The following is an 18775-nucleotide window of genomic DNA, read 5'->3' as shown; positions in this document are numbered from 1 at the left end:
GCTGAAATAAAATGCTACTGTTATATGAACATTAACAAAAATATATATATATATTTTTTTAAATTCCTAATGACAAAAACAAATTAAAAAATAAATAAAAATTAATAAAATTAAAATAAATAAAATTAATAAAAACAAAATTTATATTTATTTTAGCTTAATTTACTAAATATAAAAAACAGCAAAAATTTAGAATAAAAAAGAAAGCTATATAATATAATGATATATATTTTATGGTGATTTTTTATAAAGAAATATAAAAATCGAGGCTGCTTCAAAATAGCAATAATCCATAATGAGAGTTCCTGAATCAGATCAAGCTCGGTTTGTGATCCGAAACGGCTCTAAGCAAAGGTTTGGACTCTCGTTCTGACGGCACCCATTCACCGCAACCAGAGACGGCGCGTGACGCAGTGAATTCGGCGGGAAATTCTGAAGCAGAACGACTGAAACGGTATAAACCATTTCAGTCATCTTTGCAAAATCATTTTCGGTAACGCTTGAGGAGAAAGGGGCGCTCGATCCCGATCCTGCAGTGAATTAAACCGAATGTTTACACGGAACGGATGATAGGGCAAAGGTCACGGATACGCGCTTTCCTTCCGTCTCTCTCTCTCTTTTCTCTCAGTGTGATCGTCAGAGACTGGCGGACACCATCCTCGTGGCGTTTTTCCCAAATTTGCTGCAAATCTCGACGCCGTTCGCTGAAAGGCCCGGGAGAGAGAGGCCACCAGGAGGAATCTCAAAACCATCTCCCCGGAGAAGACCAATCAGCCAAACTCTAGGCGTGTAATCGTTCCATCCCCGCTTCGAACCTTTATGAAGCCCCGCGCCGCGTCATTTCTCGAAGCATGTCATAGACGGATGTGATTAGCAAACTTGAAAATGCAAAAAGACATCCCCTGAAACCAAATGCATTCAGAATCCTATTAAAAATGGAATTATGTCTGTGAGCGGACTATGAATCCTGAATCCCTATCTCCTCTCGAACAGTCGCGCAGCGTTTTTCTCCCCCTCACAAAAACCTCTTTTCAGCTCCCCGGATTCATCTGAAAGCACAAAAAGATTGCCCCGAACTTCCGAAGAAATGCGGGCGAAACATCATCATAAATTCGATAGGTGCGTACGATAAATCCGTGAAATATTTAGCTGCAATGAGTCTAACAGCTGGCCGGAACCGGCCCGCCGCCTGGAGACGCTCGCCCCGGTGGGCAGGATCTGGATTCAGATTAAAGATGAATGCATTATCCTCCTGCTTTGAGAGATTCCTGATAAGAGATGGACGGATGGAGGAAGGCAGACAGATTGTGAGAATGAGGGAAAGTGCTTTTTTTACCCTCCTCCACCACCACTTTTAATCAACGTTTCACTTTCATTTCTAAGGCCCCGCGGTGTGACAAATTAATTTTTATAAAGCACACGTTCCCTGTAGTCTCTCAATTAATGAGGCTGCGAAAACTCGACGCGCATAAATAATAATAAGACAATCTGAAAGCACTTTCAGAAGGGGTTTTAAAGGGATTCGGCTATTTTGGGAGGTGCGGCGCCGCAGGACCGGATCAATGAAGATGGAGGGAGGCCTTAAATGAATAGCAGGAGGCGCTCGACTTGCAAGTTTGGAAAACTGTCGCGCGTTTTCAAGGTTCCCTGGAGACGCACGTTTAGAAAGAGATCTGATGAGTTCCTCCACAGGACGCGCTTCGCAGCGGAGTCTGGCCCAAGCACACGCGCTCGAGCTCGCGCGTCTCTGTGTTTCGCGGCGCGCACGGTCACGGCTGAAAATGCTGCAATGCACTGGACGAAATCAGCGTTACGTGCCGCTCATCCAAATGATGAAAATGATTTTCGGAGGACAGAAATGTCACGTCACCCTCCTCAATCTCAGACAGACCTTTAAAGCTCATACGCGCGCTCCTGAAAAAAAAAAACACTTCACCCCTAACGGGAACGAAGCGTGCTTTTATTTCAGCCAGCGCGTTGGTCGCGATTTGTATAAAGACTGATTTGCCGTCCACTCAAACAGGAGAGAGCAAGTGAAATGTCCTTTTCTTTGTCCTGCCGCCCTCCCCTCACGCGCGCGCAAAGCCCGAGTCGGGCTGCCGAACGCTCTCTCCGTATCCGTCGCGACGCGTTGAATACCGCGTGCGTCGGACCCGCGCGGAGGTGTGCCGGGCATTCGCGCGCGCTGTAAATGTCATTGGCGCGTGCGTCTGTCGCGGGAGGGGTCGGAGACGAAGCTGCGCGCGGAACAAGTGACTTTGCGCTTCAGTTCAGAGAACCTGATGATGAGCGGCGCGTCTCTCTCCGAGCGCAGGTGCGCTAAGATGGAGCGAGGACTCTCGCTCGCGCAGATATTTGGAGGCACGCTGATATGCATCTCGCTGGTGTCACAGGTCGTTTCTGAGGAACGGACGGTGAGGTATAAGATATACGAGGAGGTCCGGCCGCCGACGGTCATCGGAACTCTAGCCAGCAACGTAACGTGGACCCCGGACAAAACGCGCAGGACTTTCCCGGGAATCAGGTTTAAGCTCATGAGCCCCTCCACCGGCTCCTTCATCCGATTCAGGGAAAGCGACGGGAGGCTGACGGTGGAGGAGCGCGTCGACCGCGAACGCATCTGCAAGCGCAACCCGCGGTGCGTGATCACTTTTGACGTCGCGTTCGTGTCCGCCGAGCAGTTCGAGCTCTTTCACGTCGAGGTGGAGGTGCTGGACGTCAACGACAACTCACCGGTGTTTCCGCGCACCGACTGCACCGTCGAGATCTCCGAGAGCGCGGCGCTCGGGACGCGCGTCGCGCTGGACGCCGCCGAGGACGCGGACGTGGGCTCTAACTCCATCCAGACCTACCAGCTGAGCGAGAACGCTCACTTCAGCCTCGATGTCATCACGCGGGTGGACGGGGTTAAATATGCGGAGCTGGTGCTCGTCAAAGAGCTCGACCGCGAATCCCGCGCTTTTTTCGCGCTCAAACTCGTGGCGGCGGACGGCGGGAATCCGGCGAAGAGCGGCGCCACTAACGTCACCGTCAAAGTGAAGGACGCCAACGACAACAGCCCGCTGTTTGACCACAGCCATTACTCCGTGGACGTGCCGGAGGACACCCCTGTTGATTCGCTGCTGCTGGACTTAAACGCCGTCGACCCGGACGAGGGTCTCAATGGACAAGTCGTTTACGAATTCGGCAAACAGGTCACAACCAAGATCAGGCAACTGTTTAAACTGGATTACAAAACTGGACATCTGACTTTGCAAAGCCCTGTGGACTACGAAGACGAGACCACGTATGAAATCGACGTGCAAGCCAGCGATTTAGGACACAACCCCGTGGCCTCGGTGTGCAAGATCATCGTCAACATCAGAGATGTGAACGACAACCCGCCTGAAATAATCATCACGTCTATCACGTCAGTAACAGATGGCGTCGCACATGTTAGCGAAGCTACAGGTCCAGACATCCTGGTGGCTTTAATTAGCATCAAAGACAAGGACACGGGAGCGAACGGGCAAGTGAGCTGCACTCTGAACGGCGGACATGGAAATTTCAGGCTTAAAAGAGCGTACGAAGGCAGCTACACGATAGTCACCATGGCTCCTTTGGATAGAGAGAAGATCGCGGAGTATAATTTGACTGTAGTGGCGGAGGATTTCGGTGTACCGCCGTTACGCACGGTAACTCATTACATTATAAGGCTTACGGATGTCAACGACAACGCGCCGACGTTCAGCGCCAAGATATACGAAGGCTTCATTGAGGAGAATCAACTCCCGGGTACCTACATCACTACGATTTTAGCCAGCGATCAGGATTCTGGGCTTAACGGGGAGATAACCTACGAGCTTTTCGATTCGGACACCAACAGCGTCTCCAGGTTCGCGATTATGAATCAAGCGGGGAACGTTTACGCCTTGCAAAGTTTCAATTACGAGGTCACGAAGCGCCTCGACCTTCGCGTCCAGGCCAGCGACCGAGGGTGGCCTCAACTTCACAACAACGCCGTGCTGATTATCAACGTGGTCGACCAGAACGACAACGCGCCTTCGATAACGCAACCCCCGCTGGTCAACGGGTCCGCCGAAATCCAGCTTCCCAGAGACGCGCCGCCCGGTTATATCGTGACCCGAATCGCGGCGAAAGATTCGGACGCCGCTCTGAACGCGGAGCTCACGTACAAACTCTACGACGGCGGCGATTTCGGTTTCGCCATCGATCCGAATACGGGGGAAATATACATCAACCGGAAAATCGCTTACGACGAGTACGACTTATGGAAGGTCCTGGTGACGGTTAACGACAACGGCCACCCGTCGCTAACCTCGACAGCCACGATTCATTTCACCCTAACCGAGTCCGCGCCCTCGAACGGCAACTTTTACGACGAAAGAGAGGACGGCGAACCGAAACAATGGACGCTTATTTTAATCTTGGCTTTGACGAGTTCCTCGCTGCTGTTTTTGGCTATTTTATCGTACATACTATGCAAAAGTCGCAAAAACGGTCAGAAGAGACAAGCTAGCCTTCCCGATGCGGTGGATATTCCGTACGATAAAGAGCACAACGCCGTGTCGGTGATCTCCAGCCAGACCGCCAATGTGTTCGACACGCATGCGTTTCACTCCACGACCGTCATCGGCACGCCTGAGAAACTACACAACAGCGTGCAGGCGACGGCCGAAGTTTTTAACGAAACCCCGCAGACCTTCAAAAGCAAATATAGGAGCGTGGCGGGGGAGATAGATGTAAGTGATGACTGTTTCTTTCTGCGTCCGTGTGTTCGAGCGGCTGTTCGCACAGGAAGCGTATTGAAAAACGCTAACGCTAAAAGCAACGCTACTGACGCTAATGGCGTTCATCGGATGCACATGCGCGGGCCGGTGCCAAACAGGGCAGGTGGAACGCAAAGGAATGGAACAAAACATCTTTTAAAATGTTAACTTTGCGCAATGCTTCGAGAAAAGATGTGCATCTCGTGTTTATGTAGACTATGTAAAAAAAAATGCAGATTGACAAACAAAGAAAGCGACGCTCCAAAAGAAATAGCAAAAAGAGCAAATATGCAACCGAATGATTGGGAACAAGAGTTATTATAGTTAACAAATATAAAGTCATAAAAAAGCATTTTCGTTACTTGAAATCGAGTGTTTTTTTAAGCGCAACAAGATAGATGTGAAACACATTGTAACTCTCATTTACGTTTATTTTAACTGTGCTAAAAAAAAAATAAAAAATGAGTTTATACACCCACACACGGACATAAAAAATGAGTTAAAAAATAATTAAAATTTAGTTTATTTATAAATTACAAATAAAAATAAAACTATAATAGAATATTAATTATGCTAAAATAACACTGAAATTAACTGCTTAATTTGACAGCCTGTGTAAAATTGCAAAACAAACTTTGTTAAAATAAAATAAATAAATATAAAATAATAATAATAATATAAAAAAAGTGATGCAACAGCCAAAAAATGTCTGATGCCAAAATAAAATCAAATGAATAATTTAAATAACAAAAGGGGACACTGATGCAAAGAAATAAAAGAGAAAACAGGTCAGTCGGTTTTAAACTTGACATGCTGTCTTAAAAACAAATCTCATCGTGGAAAGCCCTGAAAAACAGAGGTATAATGCATTGATGGAGGAGGTGTGCAAACCAAAAGTCCTGAAAACTGTTAGTGAATGATGACGGGGGTCACATGTCTCACGTGTTACAGAATAGCTAGAAGAAGCAAAATGGTGTTTTACAAAATATTCTTGTTTTTATTCGAAGCTGTCCTGGCACAGGATGCAAAAATAAAACAAGCACCGTTCAAAGACATCTATTTCATCAATGTGCGTACAGTACACCCCCCAAAAAGACGAAAGTGTGCTTAACGGTGGTTTATGAACACAGTGAAAAGTCGTCATTTACTGTCGTTCCCAGAAGAGCCGAGAGGATGACCTTCGGCCCTTGTGTTTTCACAGGGATATTCCACTTTGCCTGGTTACGGGAAAGACAACGCTCGACCCATCACGGTGTGGAAAGGAAACTCCATGATGACCATCGCGGTCCGAGACCCACAGATCAGCGGCAAAGACAGCGGGAAAGGAGACAGCGATGTTAATGACAGCGATTCTGACATCAGCGAAGGCCTCAAGAAAGACTACACCTCATATAAAGGTAAGAATCTATTATTTATAAGCGTATACAAAATGGAAATATATTACATATTTGTCCTGAATTCTAATAATAATAATAGCATTTTTAGAAGTAGAAGTAGTAGTAATTATTTTATTATTTTCATTCGATATTTTATTATATAAATCAAAATAATATATTAAAATGCACCTTTTAATTAAGCTTAATTTTATATTAATATATTAATAGGTTTTACAAATAAATAATGCACATTTTATAACATAATAATACATTATACGCATGCTTATTTTTATATAAACATCATATTTTTTAAATTATAAATTAAATAAATATTATATTACATATATTTGTAGATTTATTTTAGCATGTACATTTATCTAAACATATTAATATATTTTAATGTAAACAATAGACTTATATTATTACTTATATATATATATATATATATATATACACTGTATATTTGCATGAGTCTTTGTATGTTTACATTAAAAAAAAAAAATATATATATATATATATATATATACTGTATATAAATATATATAGATAGATAGATAGATAGACACCTGCTTGCAAATCATCTTGTTAAATATCAAAACTACTTGAAAGCAAAACAAAGAATAATTGGAGGATTGGGAGTATTGATATAAGTCTTACACTAACGAGAGGGGAGACGGTTGTAGCTTTATAGAGTTAGAAAGCAAGTCTTGCATAACTGATCATTTGTGTTCTTGATAAAAGTGCAGCAATGAAACAAAGACGCAGAGTCTCTGGAAGCATGACTTCTTACGCAGACGATTGTCAGGGCAATTATTTTTAGTCGGATCATGGTTTGTCGTGTGGATTAGTGAGGCGAAGTTAAAGTAGAGAGGTGCTCAGATTAACAAGCCGCTGATTGGATCGCTTCACTTCAAGGTCAGTTTTGATTCATTTCTAGTGCAGTCTTGTTAAACTCTAATCTGTGGGAAACAAAGAGCCCGAGCGATCACACATAATAGAGCGGCGTGCATATCATGATTCACGTCCAACGAGAAGAACGGGGAAGATGCTTGTTCCAGATCTACGAAAGTTAACTTTTTCTTGCAATTTAGAGTTTATTTCGCACAATTCTGACTCGCGACACAACTGAAGAGAAGTTAAAAGAAGAAGAAAACCGCAGGATATGAAAGACAATAATCTTCAATTATGAGATATAAACTAAAAAAGTGCATGTCACAATCCAAGAAAAGTCTGAATTGTGAGACAATTAAAAATAAAAAAAATCTGAATTGCAAGATTTAAACTCAATTGGCAGAAAAGAAAAGTCAAATTACCTCTATTGCAATTTATTGCGGCTGTCAGTGTTGGGTAAGTTACTCTAAAAAAGTAATTCTTTACTAGTTACTAACTACATGTTCAACAGTGTAATTGAATTACTGTATTAATTACTTTCTCCAAAAAGTATTTAATTACTTTCTAAATCCTACGACAAGTTAATGATAAAAGAAGAGACATGAAACACTCTTATAATTCTACTGTAGTCCAGTTCTCTGTTAACTAACTACTAACTTTAATATACTTAACCTAAATATACAATACTTCTAATTAATGCTTATTAATACTTAGCAAGGCAGTTGTTAAGTTTGATTAAAAACTTTAGAGTAATGTCTTGCAGCATAAAAGGGGCGTTTTTTTCTTTTGAGGTTTATACATGGCCTGAAAGCTGAATAAATAAGTCATAAATAATTCTCCATTGAGGTCTGGGTTGTTTATAGGACGATATTTGGCCGAGGTACAACTATTGAAAGATCTGGGGGTGTAAACAAATCAAAACATTGAGAAAATCAGCTGTAAAAGTTCTCCTAGCGATGCATATTACTAACCACAAGTGAAGTTTTGATATATGTGTGGTAGGAAATTTACAAAATGTTTTCACGGAACAAGATCCTTACTTAATAAACTAATGAAAAATCAATCACTTTGACCCATGCAATGTATTGTTGGCTATTGCTGCGAATATAGCGGTGCTTCTGATGATCGCTTCTGTGCTTCGGGGTCGCATATGTGTTTTTTTTAAGTACAGCCAATATCCCAGTAATATTTAAGTTAAACTAGTTTACAGTGAGAGTTGCGCATTAAAGCGTTACCGTTATTCTTATTAACTCACCAAAGTATTTAAAGTGAGAAGAGCACAAAAGCATGCATTTAAGGATAGAGTTTGCATTTTGATGTTAAATGTTAAGTCTATACGCGGTATTACGTTTAATTGCATAAGAAGTAACTAATTATTATTATTATTATTATTGTTATTAAAGTGCCCCCAATTATGAAGTTTTGAATGCGATGTGTAACACAGCTCTAAGTGAATGAAAAGTGTGTAAAGTTATTGTCTCTCAAAAGAAACGGTCGACTCTGAATCGTTGAAGCGAGGCGTTTTGTAAAAGTAACCCTAGCGTTTCGTGATGACATCACTATGAAACATTAGCATATTGCCCGCCCCCTTGTTGTTCTTGCCACATTGGTCTGAACGAAAATGCAGATGAATTCCTCACCGCTAGGTGCATTAAATAATAGAAAATTACAAACAATCATTTAAAGTCACAAGAAAATGTTTTGCTGCATTTATTTAGAAACAGTCATGATAGTATCTGAATAAAAAAATAATAAACGAATAAAAAGGATTATATGTCTCACACCCGACCGAGATCTGAAGTGTTCCGTTTCCTAGCTTGTACTAACTAGTTAGTTAGTTCATTTTAATTTTCATGACTGAGATTAACGCAATGAATTTTTTAACCGATTGACAGCACTAATATAAAAGCGTATTATAAGGAAATGTTGTTTGGGACTCTCAGTGTAGGTCCCTTTCATAACCCGTAATAGAAGCACTATGACGGTAACTAGTAGCTAACTAGTAGCGCTGGTGTCTGACTGCAGTGTGTTTCTTCAGGGCTGTGGGCCTGCACCAGCGAGTGCAGGATCCTGGGTCACTCGGACAGGTGCTGGAGCCCGTCCGCGAGCAGGACCGGCGGGAGCACCGCCAGCAGACACCTGTCCACCTTCTCGAGGACGAGGCCGTCCTCACACGCCACGCTCCAGAGGAGCAACTACGACAGCAGGAGCGTGGCCCTGCACAGCCTCACAGAAGACCAGCAGAGTCCGTACGATTACATTCACATCTGCTCTCCGCAGTCGCAGCGGAGACGGGACTCGGAGAACAGCGACGTCTTCACGCACTCCACCAAACCCATCTCCACGGACAGCCCCGGCAGATTCACGCAAGCCTGAGACCTCACCGTCAGGAGTCCGCTGTACATATTACCTTCGATGTTTTGTATATACAAATTATATTTTTAACAATATTACCTGTTGTTTTTTTCATAGCATGTTTTTTGGATGAATATAATGTGATTGTGTTTGTCACTTTTTTGCTACCTGGTCTCACGGCGGAAGCGGCCGCGAAATACGTACCAATGAGTACATATCGCTGCAGTTTCCAAAAGAAATGAACACTAGAGGAAGTAAAGGAGTACAGAGATGTTCTTGTTCAATCCTGCTTCATCAAAAGGAAGCTGAAAGGACACGGTTGTATCAACAAATGTGTTTTTATATCAGGTTTGCATTTGTTAACGCTATTAGTTGGTGTAGGGCGTATTTCCGACACTATATAGCTTTAACTTGTAGCGACAGACCCCATATATTTCGATTCTGATAACTACATCAACGTTTCAAAACGTGCCAGGGTGCACGTATTGAACCTGTGTTTTAGCTCCACCCAGTGGGCATTTCTCTTCGAAACCGCCGCAAAACTTGCATAAAAAGCGCACATTTTCAAGAGACCAGGTCGCTTTTTGGTCACATTGTAACACACAAAATGTCATTTTTAAAGCTATAAATGTTACACTTTTATAACGTTTACTTACACGAGTTTCTTTTTAAGAAATGTGACTATGAGAAATAAAATAAGTTATTGTACAATCTACAACGCTTTGCATTCTTGATCGTAATTTGTGACCTGAAAAACTGTTAAAACGTAAGGCATCTGAATATATATTTTTCAATTTGTCGAAAATTTTAATTATATTCAAAGGTTAAATGTACGAGGAGCAAACTGTGACACGTTAGCATTTTTTTAAGCGGACCTTTTTTAGAACATTTGTTCGGACTGAGCAAAGTTGCTTCTCTTTAAGAAATGAACACGTAAGAAATAAAATAAGTCACGGCGAGGTATGATATAACAAACTGAATTGTCATTTTTACCACTTTTGTAACGTTTACTTTTTTTCAAGTTTCGTATTTACATTTTATCGGCTGCAATCAAACTAGTGACCTTGTTACTTTGAAAGAAATGAAATGCTATTTTAATAAATGAAAACATGAGGAAAAAATGGGTAACAAATTCTTAATTTGTTGCTTATTAATAATTAGTAGTTTAGTTTAGGTACTGGGTAGGACTAGGGATGTAGATTAAGGTCATGTATAAGGCATTAATATGTGCTTAATTAGCGCTAATAAATATTCTAATATCTTAGTAACATGCATGCTAATAAGCAAATAAAAGGTGTAACCGTTAAATAAAGTGTTACCAAAAATGTTTCAGCTCAAAAATATTTCAGCTTCTGTTTAATCGCTTGAATATTAGCTTTGTAGACAAAATTATGTGTATATTAAATGTATATATTTATGTTAATAATTTGACAAAGTTTTTATTTTTATATTTCCAATTTTTGTTTTAATTACAATTTTAGTAATCGCTAAATTACTTTTGTGCTAAACGGTGCTTTTCTCTTTCGTTATTAATTTGTATACTTGTATTATGCTTTTAACAATTAATTAAAAATGTTATTTATTAAAAGCTGAACTAATTTATTGGCAGTGAGCTGAAATATTAAATAAAAATATTTATACATTATACAAATATGATATTTATTATTTATTATATATATATATATATATATATATATATATATATAAACATTATTTTTATTATGTTTCATTTCTATTCTGCAATTTTTTTATTGTTAATATAGTTCAAGTTAAACATTTTTTTATTAGTTTTAGATTTAGTTCATCTCACACGATCTTGAAAAGTGTTAAAAGCATGAGGCTAACAAATGTTCCCAGTAAAAAAAAAAAAAAAAAAGCTGGATTAAAATCTAAAAGAATCTTCATTTGTGTGGCACGACATGATTCCCAGACCTTTAATCGGTTTACCGTCATCCTAAAGTGCAAAAGTCACGAAAACAACTCCTAAAACGAGACCCTATACAGATTCGGCTCTAGTAAAACCCAAGAACCTTCTTGGCTTTTGTTGAATTGAAAAATAAAGATGTACAGCAGTGAGTTCAGGTAAAGCAGGCCTCTTTTCGCCTGTCAGTTGTGCATGAATAGTCTGAAGCGTGTGTGTCAGCACTGTTTTCTCAGGCCACACAAAATCCCCGGAGAGGAATTCCAGGCTTGGGTTTCTCCGGGACCTTGTTTATTTTCCCCCCGGTTTTTCCTCCCTCTCACCTACATGACAGAAACCTGAGAGAAGCTCCACCGAGTCACAAAGCTCTGCTTTCAGTAGGAGCCCGAACGCCATGGAGGAAACATCAGAAAAAGTTCCTTTTGAGGTACGCCACGCTTGCATTTTCATCCCTAAACTTCACGATGTGCGTCTAACATCGCTTGATTCATGTCTGTATGTGTTCGATAAGCCTTACAGTAGCTTGAAGCCCAGAGGGTTTGTGCGAGTGAAGAAGACGGCGCTCGTAGCCTTCATCGCCGGCGCCGTTCTGCTGCTTTTTGGAGGCATTGGAGCTTTTTACTTGTGGAAAGTCAGCGAGAAAGACGTAAGTGTTGCACCAGTTTGGCTTCGGCAACTCGAAAAGATCGCTTTTTATCAAAATCGACCAACGAAAACCAAATCTTGAGCTGCTTAAAGCAAATCAGAGCAGTAAAATGTAAAAGTGGCTGAGTTAACCGCGTAATAACGCAAACATTTTACTATTTGTTCTTGATGTGCAGCAAATTGTTCAGTGTTTTGGGTTTAATTTGCATGCGCGCATTCATCAGGGGGGGATTTTGCAACACTGCTATATTTAAAGTGCACATATTTAATACTCCGCGTTGCATAATCGCACAGTTTCGCTCTCCAATGCACGCTGATGCAAGAGCGCAGACGCGTCGATATTTAAAGCGCAGCGGCTTGAGAATTTTTAAATGGCAAAGTGTCAGGAATGCTCAACGAGGCAGTCTGCATTTGCAGCCATCAGTGTGCATTGATTTCAGGCACCTCTGGTATTTCAGAGAAAAAATAAAAAATGCGGCAGGTTAAAGACGGCAAACAAAGAGGTCTGTGTGCTGGGTTATAATCATGCGTGTGTTAACACTGCAAACAGATCAGCATGCATCGCTTCCCAACACAAACACGAGCTGCACCCGCCGGACCGCCGCACCAGCACGAGTTAGAGGCTGATACTGTGAGCCTAAAACAAAATCTCACTATTTATAATAAATGACTTTACTTTGGATGAATTTACTCCTCCTTTTGACAAGTGTGCATGATCGTACGATCAGATTTATTTTTATTTTTTGCATTGTTTCCACTTGATTAAAATATGTCATATTTGTATGTTGCAGATGTTACTTTAATTAATTCGTTGATTATAATTATTAGCATTATTTTATTTCAATTTCATTTTTTAAATTTAGTTCAGTTTTTAGTAGTTTTACTTATTTTTTTTTTTTTTTTTAAATGGGGTATACTGTTTTTAATCATTTTTATTTCAGTTTTATTTACTATTGTACATCACGTAAAACTAAATGAGAAATTATTAAAATGAAAATTGATTGTTTTAATTAATTGTGTGTTTTTTTACATTTTTCTTTCATTTTAAACTTTAAAATGTGAAAACGATTTTTTTAAATTTTACTATATTCTAACTATACATTTTAGTATAATGTTTCTAAGCGCACACACACACACAGTTTTGTTCATGTCTATGTAGTTTTTATTCATTTTTACTTAAGTTTTAGTTTTAGTTATTATTATACATTCGCAAAAAATTATTTAAATAATATAATTTTACATATTGTATTGCTATTTATTTAAACAAAAAAATTATTAATTTTATATATATATATCTGTATAATATTTTTTATACTTTTATTATTTATATATCTGTACAATATTATTTTATACTTAAATATTTGTTTATTATAGTTTATTTCAGAGTTTACATTTATTTTTTCAAACAATGCACGCTGCAATGATTTTCTAATTTAATATTTTTGTCTATATTTTCCAGTAAAAATTCAACACTCTTAAATCAAGATACATTTACCAGAGAAGCAACCCCAAAAATATTAAGTCTTGTTTGTTTTCACCAAAATTAAGAGTTTTTTCTTAAAAGAAGAACAAATACCTAGAATAATGATCTCGAATGCCCTGTATTTTTCTGACCCCGTATGCAGATATTTTTCTTGCTTTCTTTTGTTTTTTTCACTTAATTTAAGTTCATGTATCTCTGGACAGGCCATCAGCGCTCACTACAGCAACATCGATATAAAGGTAGAAGATGATTCAGATGCTGGAGATGTGAAGATCGTGGAAGTTCAGGACTTCAAGGCTGTGAGTAGAACGTAATAAACCTGTTCGTCTGGTTTCAGAGACGTTCAGAACATCACTCATTCACTTCCACTCTTTTGCAGGGCATTACAGCGGTCAAGTTCCCTGGAAAAGAGAAGTGTTACATTAAATCACAAGTCAGATCTGAGCTTTCCGAGGTGAGAAGAAACTAAATCGGCGTTAAAAATAGCCCTGCAGCATTCATTGTGTTTCATAAACCTAAGATAAAGGCGTGTGCTGCGTGAACATAAATCATGACTGAATCAGGGCGATGTGTTTCAGTCGAGCTAAATGAAGGGTAATTAGTTGTAACTGTATGCAGTTTCAGATTAAAATGTTTGCTCAGAGCTCTAGCGTGTTGTTTCAGCTTCACGCTGCTTTCCTGGCCACGCCCCCATCTTCTGTCTAGCCCCGCCCCCAGACTCATGCTAATGCTTTTATGTCAGGATCAAGGTGTTAAAAGCTGAACATCATAACCGAAAAGACGGTTATTAGTGTCCGCACAAACACACGCTAATGTTGTGTTTAGTTTTGTCGGCCGCCACTCGTCAAAATGTATTTTTATTGTTAATCAGCTGGAAAAAAACTAAATGATTCCTTGCTGCTCTGTCATGATTGTTCTCAGAAGAACTCAGAAGAAACTGAATTAACATATATAATATCTGTTTGTGTTGCAGATTTTAATTTTGGTATTTTTGTTGTTTGTTTAATTTTTACTATTTTTTTCTTTTTTATCACTTTTATTTCAGCTTTAATTTTGTTACTATAGTGCATCAAGTTAAACTAAATGAGAAGTGCAATTTGCAATTATATTCATTTTAAAATGTAGTTTTTAATTACTTTTGATGGGGTTTGACATTTTATTTGATTTTAATGTAAAACATTAAAACATATTTTTTAAAATGTACATTTTTTAAATTAATTTTCATAACCGCACGCACACTTTCTTAACGTCTATACAGTTTGTATTTATTTACATTTAAGTTTTAGTTTTAATTATTCTTGTACATCAAGTTAAAAAATATTGAAATATTGAAAGTTTAAATGCATTTTTGTTTAAATGCATTTTTGCAACACTGCAAACATGAAAATGCATATCCTTCAATTTTTTTGTATAATTATCGTGGTTGAAAAAGCATCTTCATTAACAGAAATTATTTATTTATTTATTTTTTAATTAAATACATTTGCATAATTAATAATTCTATTTAATCCGTTCTATTAAAATTAATAATTCTATTATTAGGTGTCATTTATTAACATCTTCACAGCTAACATGAATATAATAATAAACAGTACATTTATTATAGTATTTATCAATCGTTGTTAAAGTTAGTTCATAAAAATACAGTCATTCTTCGTTAGTTCGAAGCGCATGAACTAATGTTAATTAATAAATGAATGAAAGCTGTAGAAGTATTGTTCAATCACAGTTGCATGCTGATGCAATATCGTAAGGTGTTGTGTTTTGGTTCCTGACAGGAGAAAGCTGACGTGGGTTCTCTGGTCTGGATCGCATCTGAAGAACCGCTGAAGGACATCAGTTTTCTGAGCGCCGAAATACTGAGGTTCTGCGGAGAACTTCCCATTTACTGGCATCATCCCGCAAACTCCAGAGGTGCTTTATCGCATTAATGAGCGACGAAGAGCGAGTTAATACTACGACGAAGTGCTGCTTTTTATATCGCATGATTAATGGTTCAGTAAAAGCCAAATAATGTCATTCATCAATCCACGCTGATGCTCTGGCAAGGTTCTCTCACAGTTAAGAACAAAGAAGAATACAGTTATGCGTTCTTTGATATTTTCTGGACATGCAAAACGTGCATTGATTTTTTTCCCCCCTGAACATTAGGAGAACGTTCATTGCATCATTTCGCAAACGTTATGGGAACGTTACTTTCGAACGTCGTTCTGAAAAACACTCAAACGATACAAAGTTCGTTCAATTAGAACATTCCGCGAATAACGTTTTGAGAACACATTCATGTATTCAAACACGTTATTGCAAACGCATTGGAAACGATATTTAACAAGTAATAGCAAACAACACTGCGTTTTAACACATACAAACATTACTGGAATAATATGGCATGTTTCGAAAGTAGCTAGTGACATTATAAAAAAAAAAACCATCAGACAAATGTCCAAACGCCAACTTTTCATTGTTTGTAACTAATGTTAACGCCTCACTGTAAAGCGTTACCGAACGTTGTATTAACGTTACGAGAAGAATGTTTTGAGAATGTTTCCATGAATGCATTTTGAATACCATCTAAAGCGCGGAAATGCCTCTCCGCTCATCTTCCCTTTCTTTCTCTCTCTGAAGCACTGAGGAAGAGGAGAAGCACGCCGAGGCTGAGACGGCAGAGTACAGGTAGATTAAATCGACAGCCGGCGAGACGCCGAAACTCCACCAGTTCAGCCGGAGAGGGGCCGACGGGGCCCCCTTACAACCCTGAGAACCCTTATCATGTGAGCGGCGCCTTCGTTATTAAAGGAGTGCATAAACATGCCGGAAATATACACACACTGCCAGACACAAGGCAAAAAAAAACACAGTAAAATTTGATCAAAAATACAGTAAAATTTTTTTGCTATATTAATCTTTTTTAATATAATGCTACTTGATATTGTAATTTTTTTAAAACAAATTTTTATAACCACACGCACACTTTCTTAACGTCTATATAGTTTGTATTTATTTAAATTTACATTTATGTTTTAGTTTTAATTATTCTTGTGCATCAAGCTAGAAATGATTGAAATAATAGCTGAAATAAAGATTTAGCATATTTTATTTATATTCGTTTTAATATTAATTACTTTTGTGTCGTTTTTATCAGAATTTGTTTTCACAAATGTCTGTATTATATTAATTGTCATTTAATTTTAGGCTTTGTTGCTTTCTATATTCTATTTAATGTTTAAATACATTTTTGCAACACTGTAAAAATTAAAATGCATATCCTTCAATATTTTTTTAAAATTATCGTGGTCAAAAAGAAACATTTTATATTAATAAATTATTACATTTGCACAATTAATGTTCTGAACTAATGTTACTTAATGAACTGGAAACATTCACAAGCTTAAAAAATACAGTAAAATTTGATTAAAAAAAATACAGTAAAATTTTTAGCTATATTAATCTGTTACTTGATATTTGGTGGGAATCACAAGTTAAATTGACTAAAAGTGGCATTAAAGGCATTTCTGTTTCAAATAAATGCAGTTATTTTGAGCTTTGTGTTCATCAAGGAATGCTGAAAAACAAAATGCATCACCCGTTCCACAAATAACGGGCAGCACAACTGTATAATAATCAGAAATGTTTCTTTAGCATGAAAATACATGATGCCTGATGCTGAAATAAACTAGATTCAACATAGATTCACACGGAAAAGAGATACTTTAAGTTGTGATAATATTTCGGAATATTCCTGTGTTTTTTTTAATAATATTATTTATAATGCAGCCTTGATGAGCATGAGCATTTTCGAAAACATAAAGAATACTGCTTTATATATGTGACCCGGGACCAGAAAGGCTGAATAAATAAGCTTTCCATTGATGTGTGGTTTTTTTTATGATAGGCCGATATTTGGAAATCTAGAATCTGAAAGGGCGTAAAAAATCTAAATATTTAAAGTTGTTTAAATGAAATTCTTGGCCATGCATATTACATATCAAAATTGAAGTTATGGCAGAAAATATAATTTTGGCCGATTCTTAACTACGCTATGTATTGCTGGCGTCTGCGATGACTGCCTTTGCGCTCCAGGGTCACATATAACTGTACAAAGCAGCAATGCATTTTTAAAACGAGCGCCGAGTGAAGCAGAACGGCTCAAACGTCTTCACAGTTTTCTCTTCTCTCTCAGAGGAACCAGGAGGACTCAGAGGGGCACATGGTGTTCGATCCCATGCTGGACCACCGTGGCATTTGCTGCTCAGAATGCCATCGCAGCTACAGACATTGTGAGCGGGTCTGTGAGCCTCACGGGGGCTACTGGCCGTGGCCTTACCACTACCAAGGCTGTCGTCAGGTCTGCAGGGTCATCATGCCGTGCCGCTGGTGGGCCGCTCGCATGCTCGGCCTCGTGTAAGCACTCGCGTTTCTGCTGGAGCTCCAACGGAAGTGCAATGAAGCATTTTCAACTAAATGAAACCTCCAGTGTAAACGGAAGACGCGTGGATATACGCATAAAGTTTAACCTAGCGATAGTTAGTTTTAACAGACACGTGTTTTTAGGACTATTAAAAGAGGCTTTTGGAATTCTGCGCACTTAAACGTGCCGTGTTTCATTTCTGAGACACTAGAGGAAACATCTGCTTGGTCGAAAAAGGCAAAAGGGGAAAAAAAATTGCATTGCGTTAAAATGCAAACTGTAAAATACATGCAATAAAAGAGATTTTGAGACACGCATTGATTCAAGTTCATGACTTGTTCAGAATCAGAGTTGAATTTCGCGATGTTGGAAAAACAAAAACGTCAATGGAAGAACTAGCAATTATTGAAATGCATGTTGAATAACAGACGCATGCTTTTTGAATTCTACTCCATTTCCGAGCGACAAACCAAACAGCAATTTTACGCATTTGCTTTTTATTTATTCAATGCGTGCAATAAATGCGATTCTGAGACATGCATTGATTCAAGTTCATGACCTGTTCAGAATCGTAACTGACCAATATGGGTTTTGCATCGTTGGAAAATTAGGTATAATGAAGTGTTTTTAACAAAAGTAAACCTCCAATGGGAAAACGATAAACAAACCAACAACGATAGATACGAATATGTGTAGTTTTGAGTAGCAGGCAGATGTTTAAGGACTATTAAATGAGTTATAGTTTGGGTTATACACATTTAAATGTGTCTTGTGTTGGATATGAACCACTACAGGAACCGAAACCGGAAGTCATTATTTTCGCAATTCTGTTGGCGTCGCAAGCGACACAGAAACCAAATGCTTCGGTTCTGCACCGACAGCTACATGAAAACGGCATTTAAAACGCGATAAAAGAGATTTTGAGAA

At 38.7% G+C, this 18775-nt stretch overlaps 2 protein-coding genes across 3 annotated transcripts; both read left to right on the top strand.

Annotated features, from left to right (window-relative positions):
* The first annotated feature begins 232 nt into the window (after positions 1-232).
* Positions 233-10512, top strand: si:ch211-199f5.1 (protocadherin-8). Its single transcript, XM_043230577.1, has 3 exons — positions 233-4742; positions 5971-6166; positions 9075-10512. The coding sequence occupies exons 1-3, from the start codon at positions 2283-2285 to the stop codon at positions 9410-9412; spliced, it is 2994 nt and encodes a 997-aa protein (XP_043086512.1). The 5' UTR covers positions 233-2282; the 3' UTR covers positions 9413-10512.
* Positions 10513-11319: 807 nt separating this feature from the next.
* Positions 11320-18011, top strand: cnmd (chondromodulin). 2 transcript variants are annotated; one of them, XM_043230613.1, is made up of 7 exons: positions 11320-11739; positions 11824-11958; positions 13644-13739; positions 13820-13894; positions 15222-15354; positions 16066-16211; positions 17621-18011. In XM_043230613.1, the coding sequence occupies exons 1-7, from the start codon at positions 11707-11709 to the stop codon at positions 17843-17845; spliced, it is 843 nt and encodes a 280-aa protein (XP_043086548.1). In that variant the 5' UTR covers positions 11320-11706; the 3' UTR covers positions 17846-18011. The 2 variants fall into 2 exon arrangements, with proteins under 2 accessions (XP_043086548.1, XP_043086546.1); XM_043230611.1 differs by having other exon boundaries at positions 15219-15354.
* Positions 18012-18775: the final 764 nt, after the last annotated feature.

Source organism: Puntigrus tetrazona, unplaced genomic scaffold (genome assembly GCF_018831695.1).
Source record: "Puntigrus tetrazona isolate hp1 unplaced genomic scaffold, ASM1883169v1 S000000176, whole genome shotgun sequence".
Classification (NCBI taxonomy): domain Eukaryota; kingdom Metazoa; phylum Chordata; class Actinopteri; order Cypriniformes; family Cyprinidae; genus Puntigrus; species Puntigrus tetrazona.
Note: the sequence above shows the minus strand (reverse complement) of the source record. Positions and strands in the feature narration are given on the sequence as shown.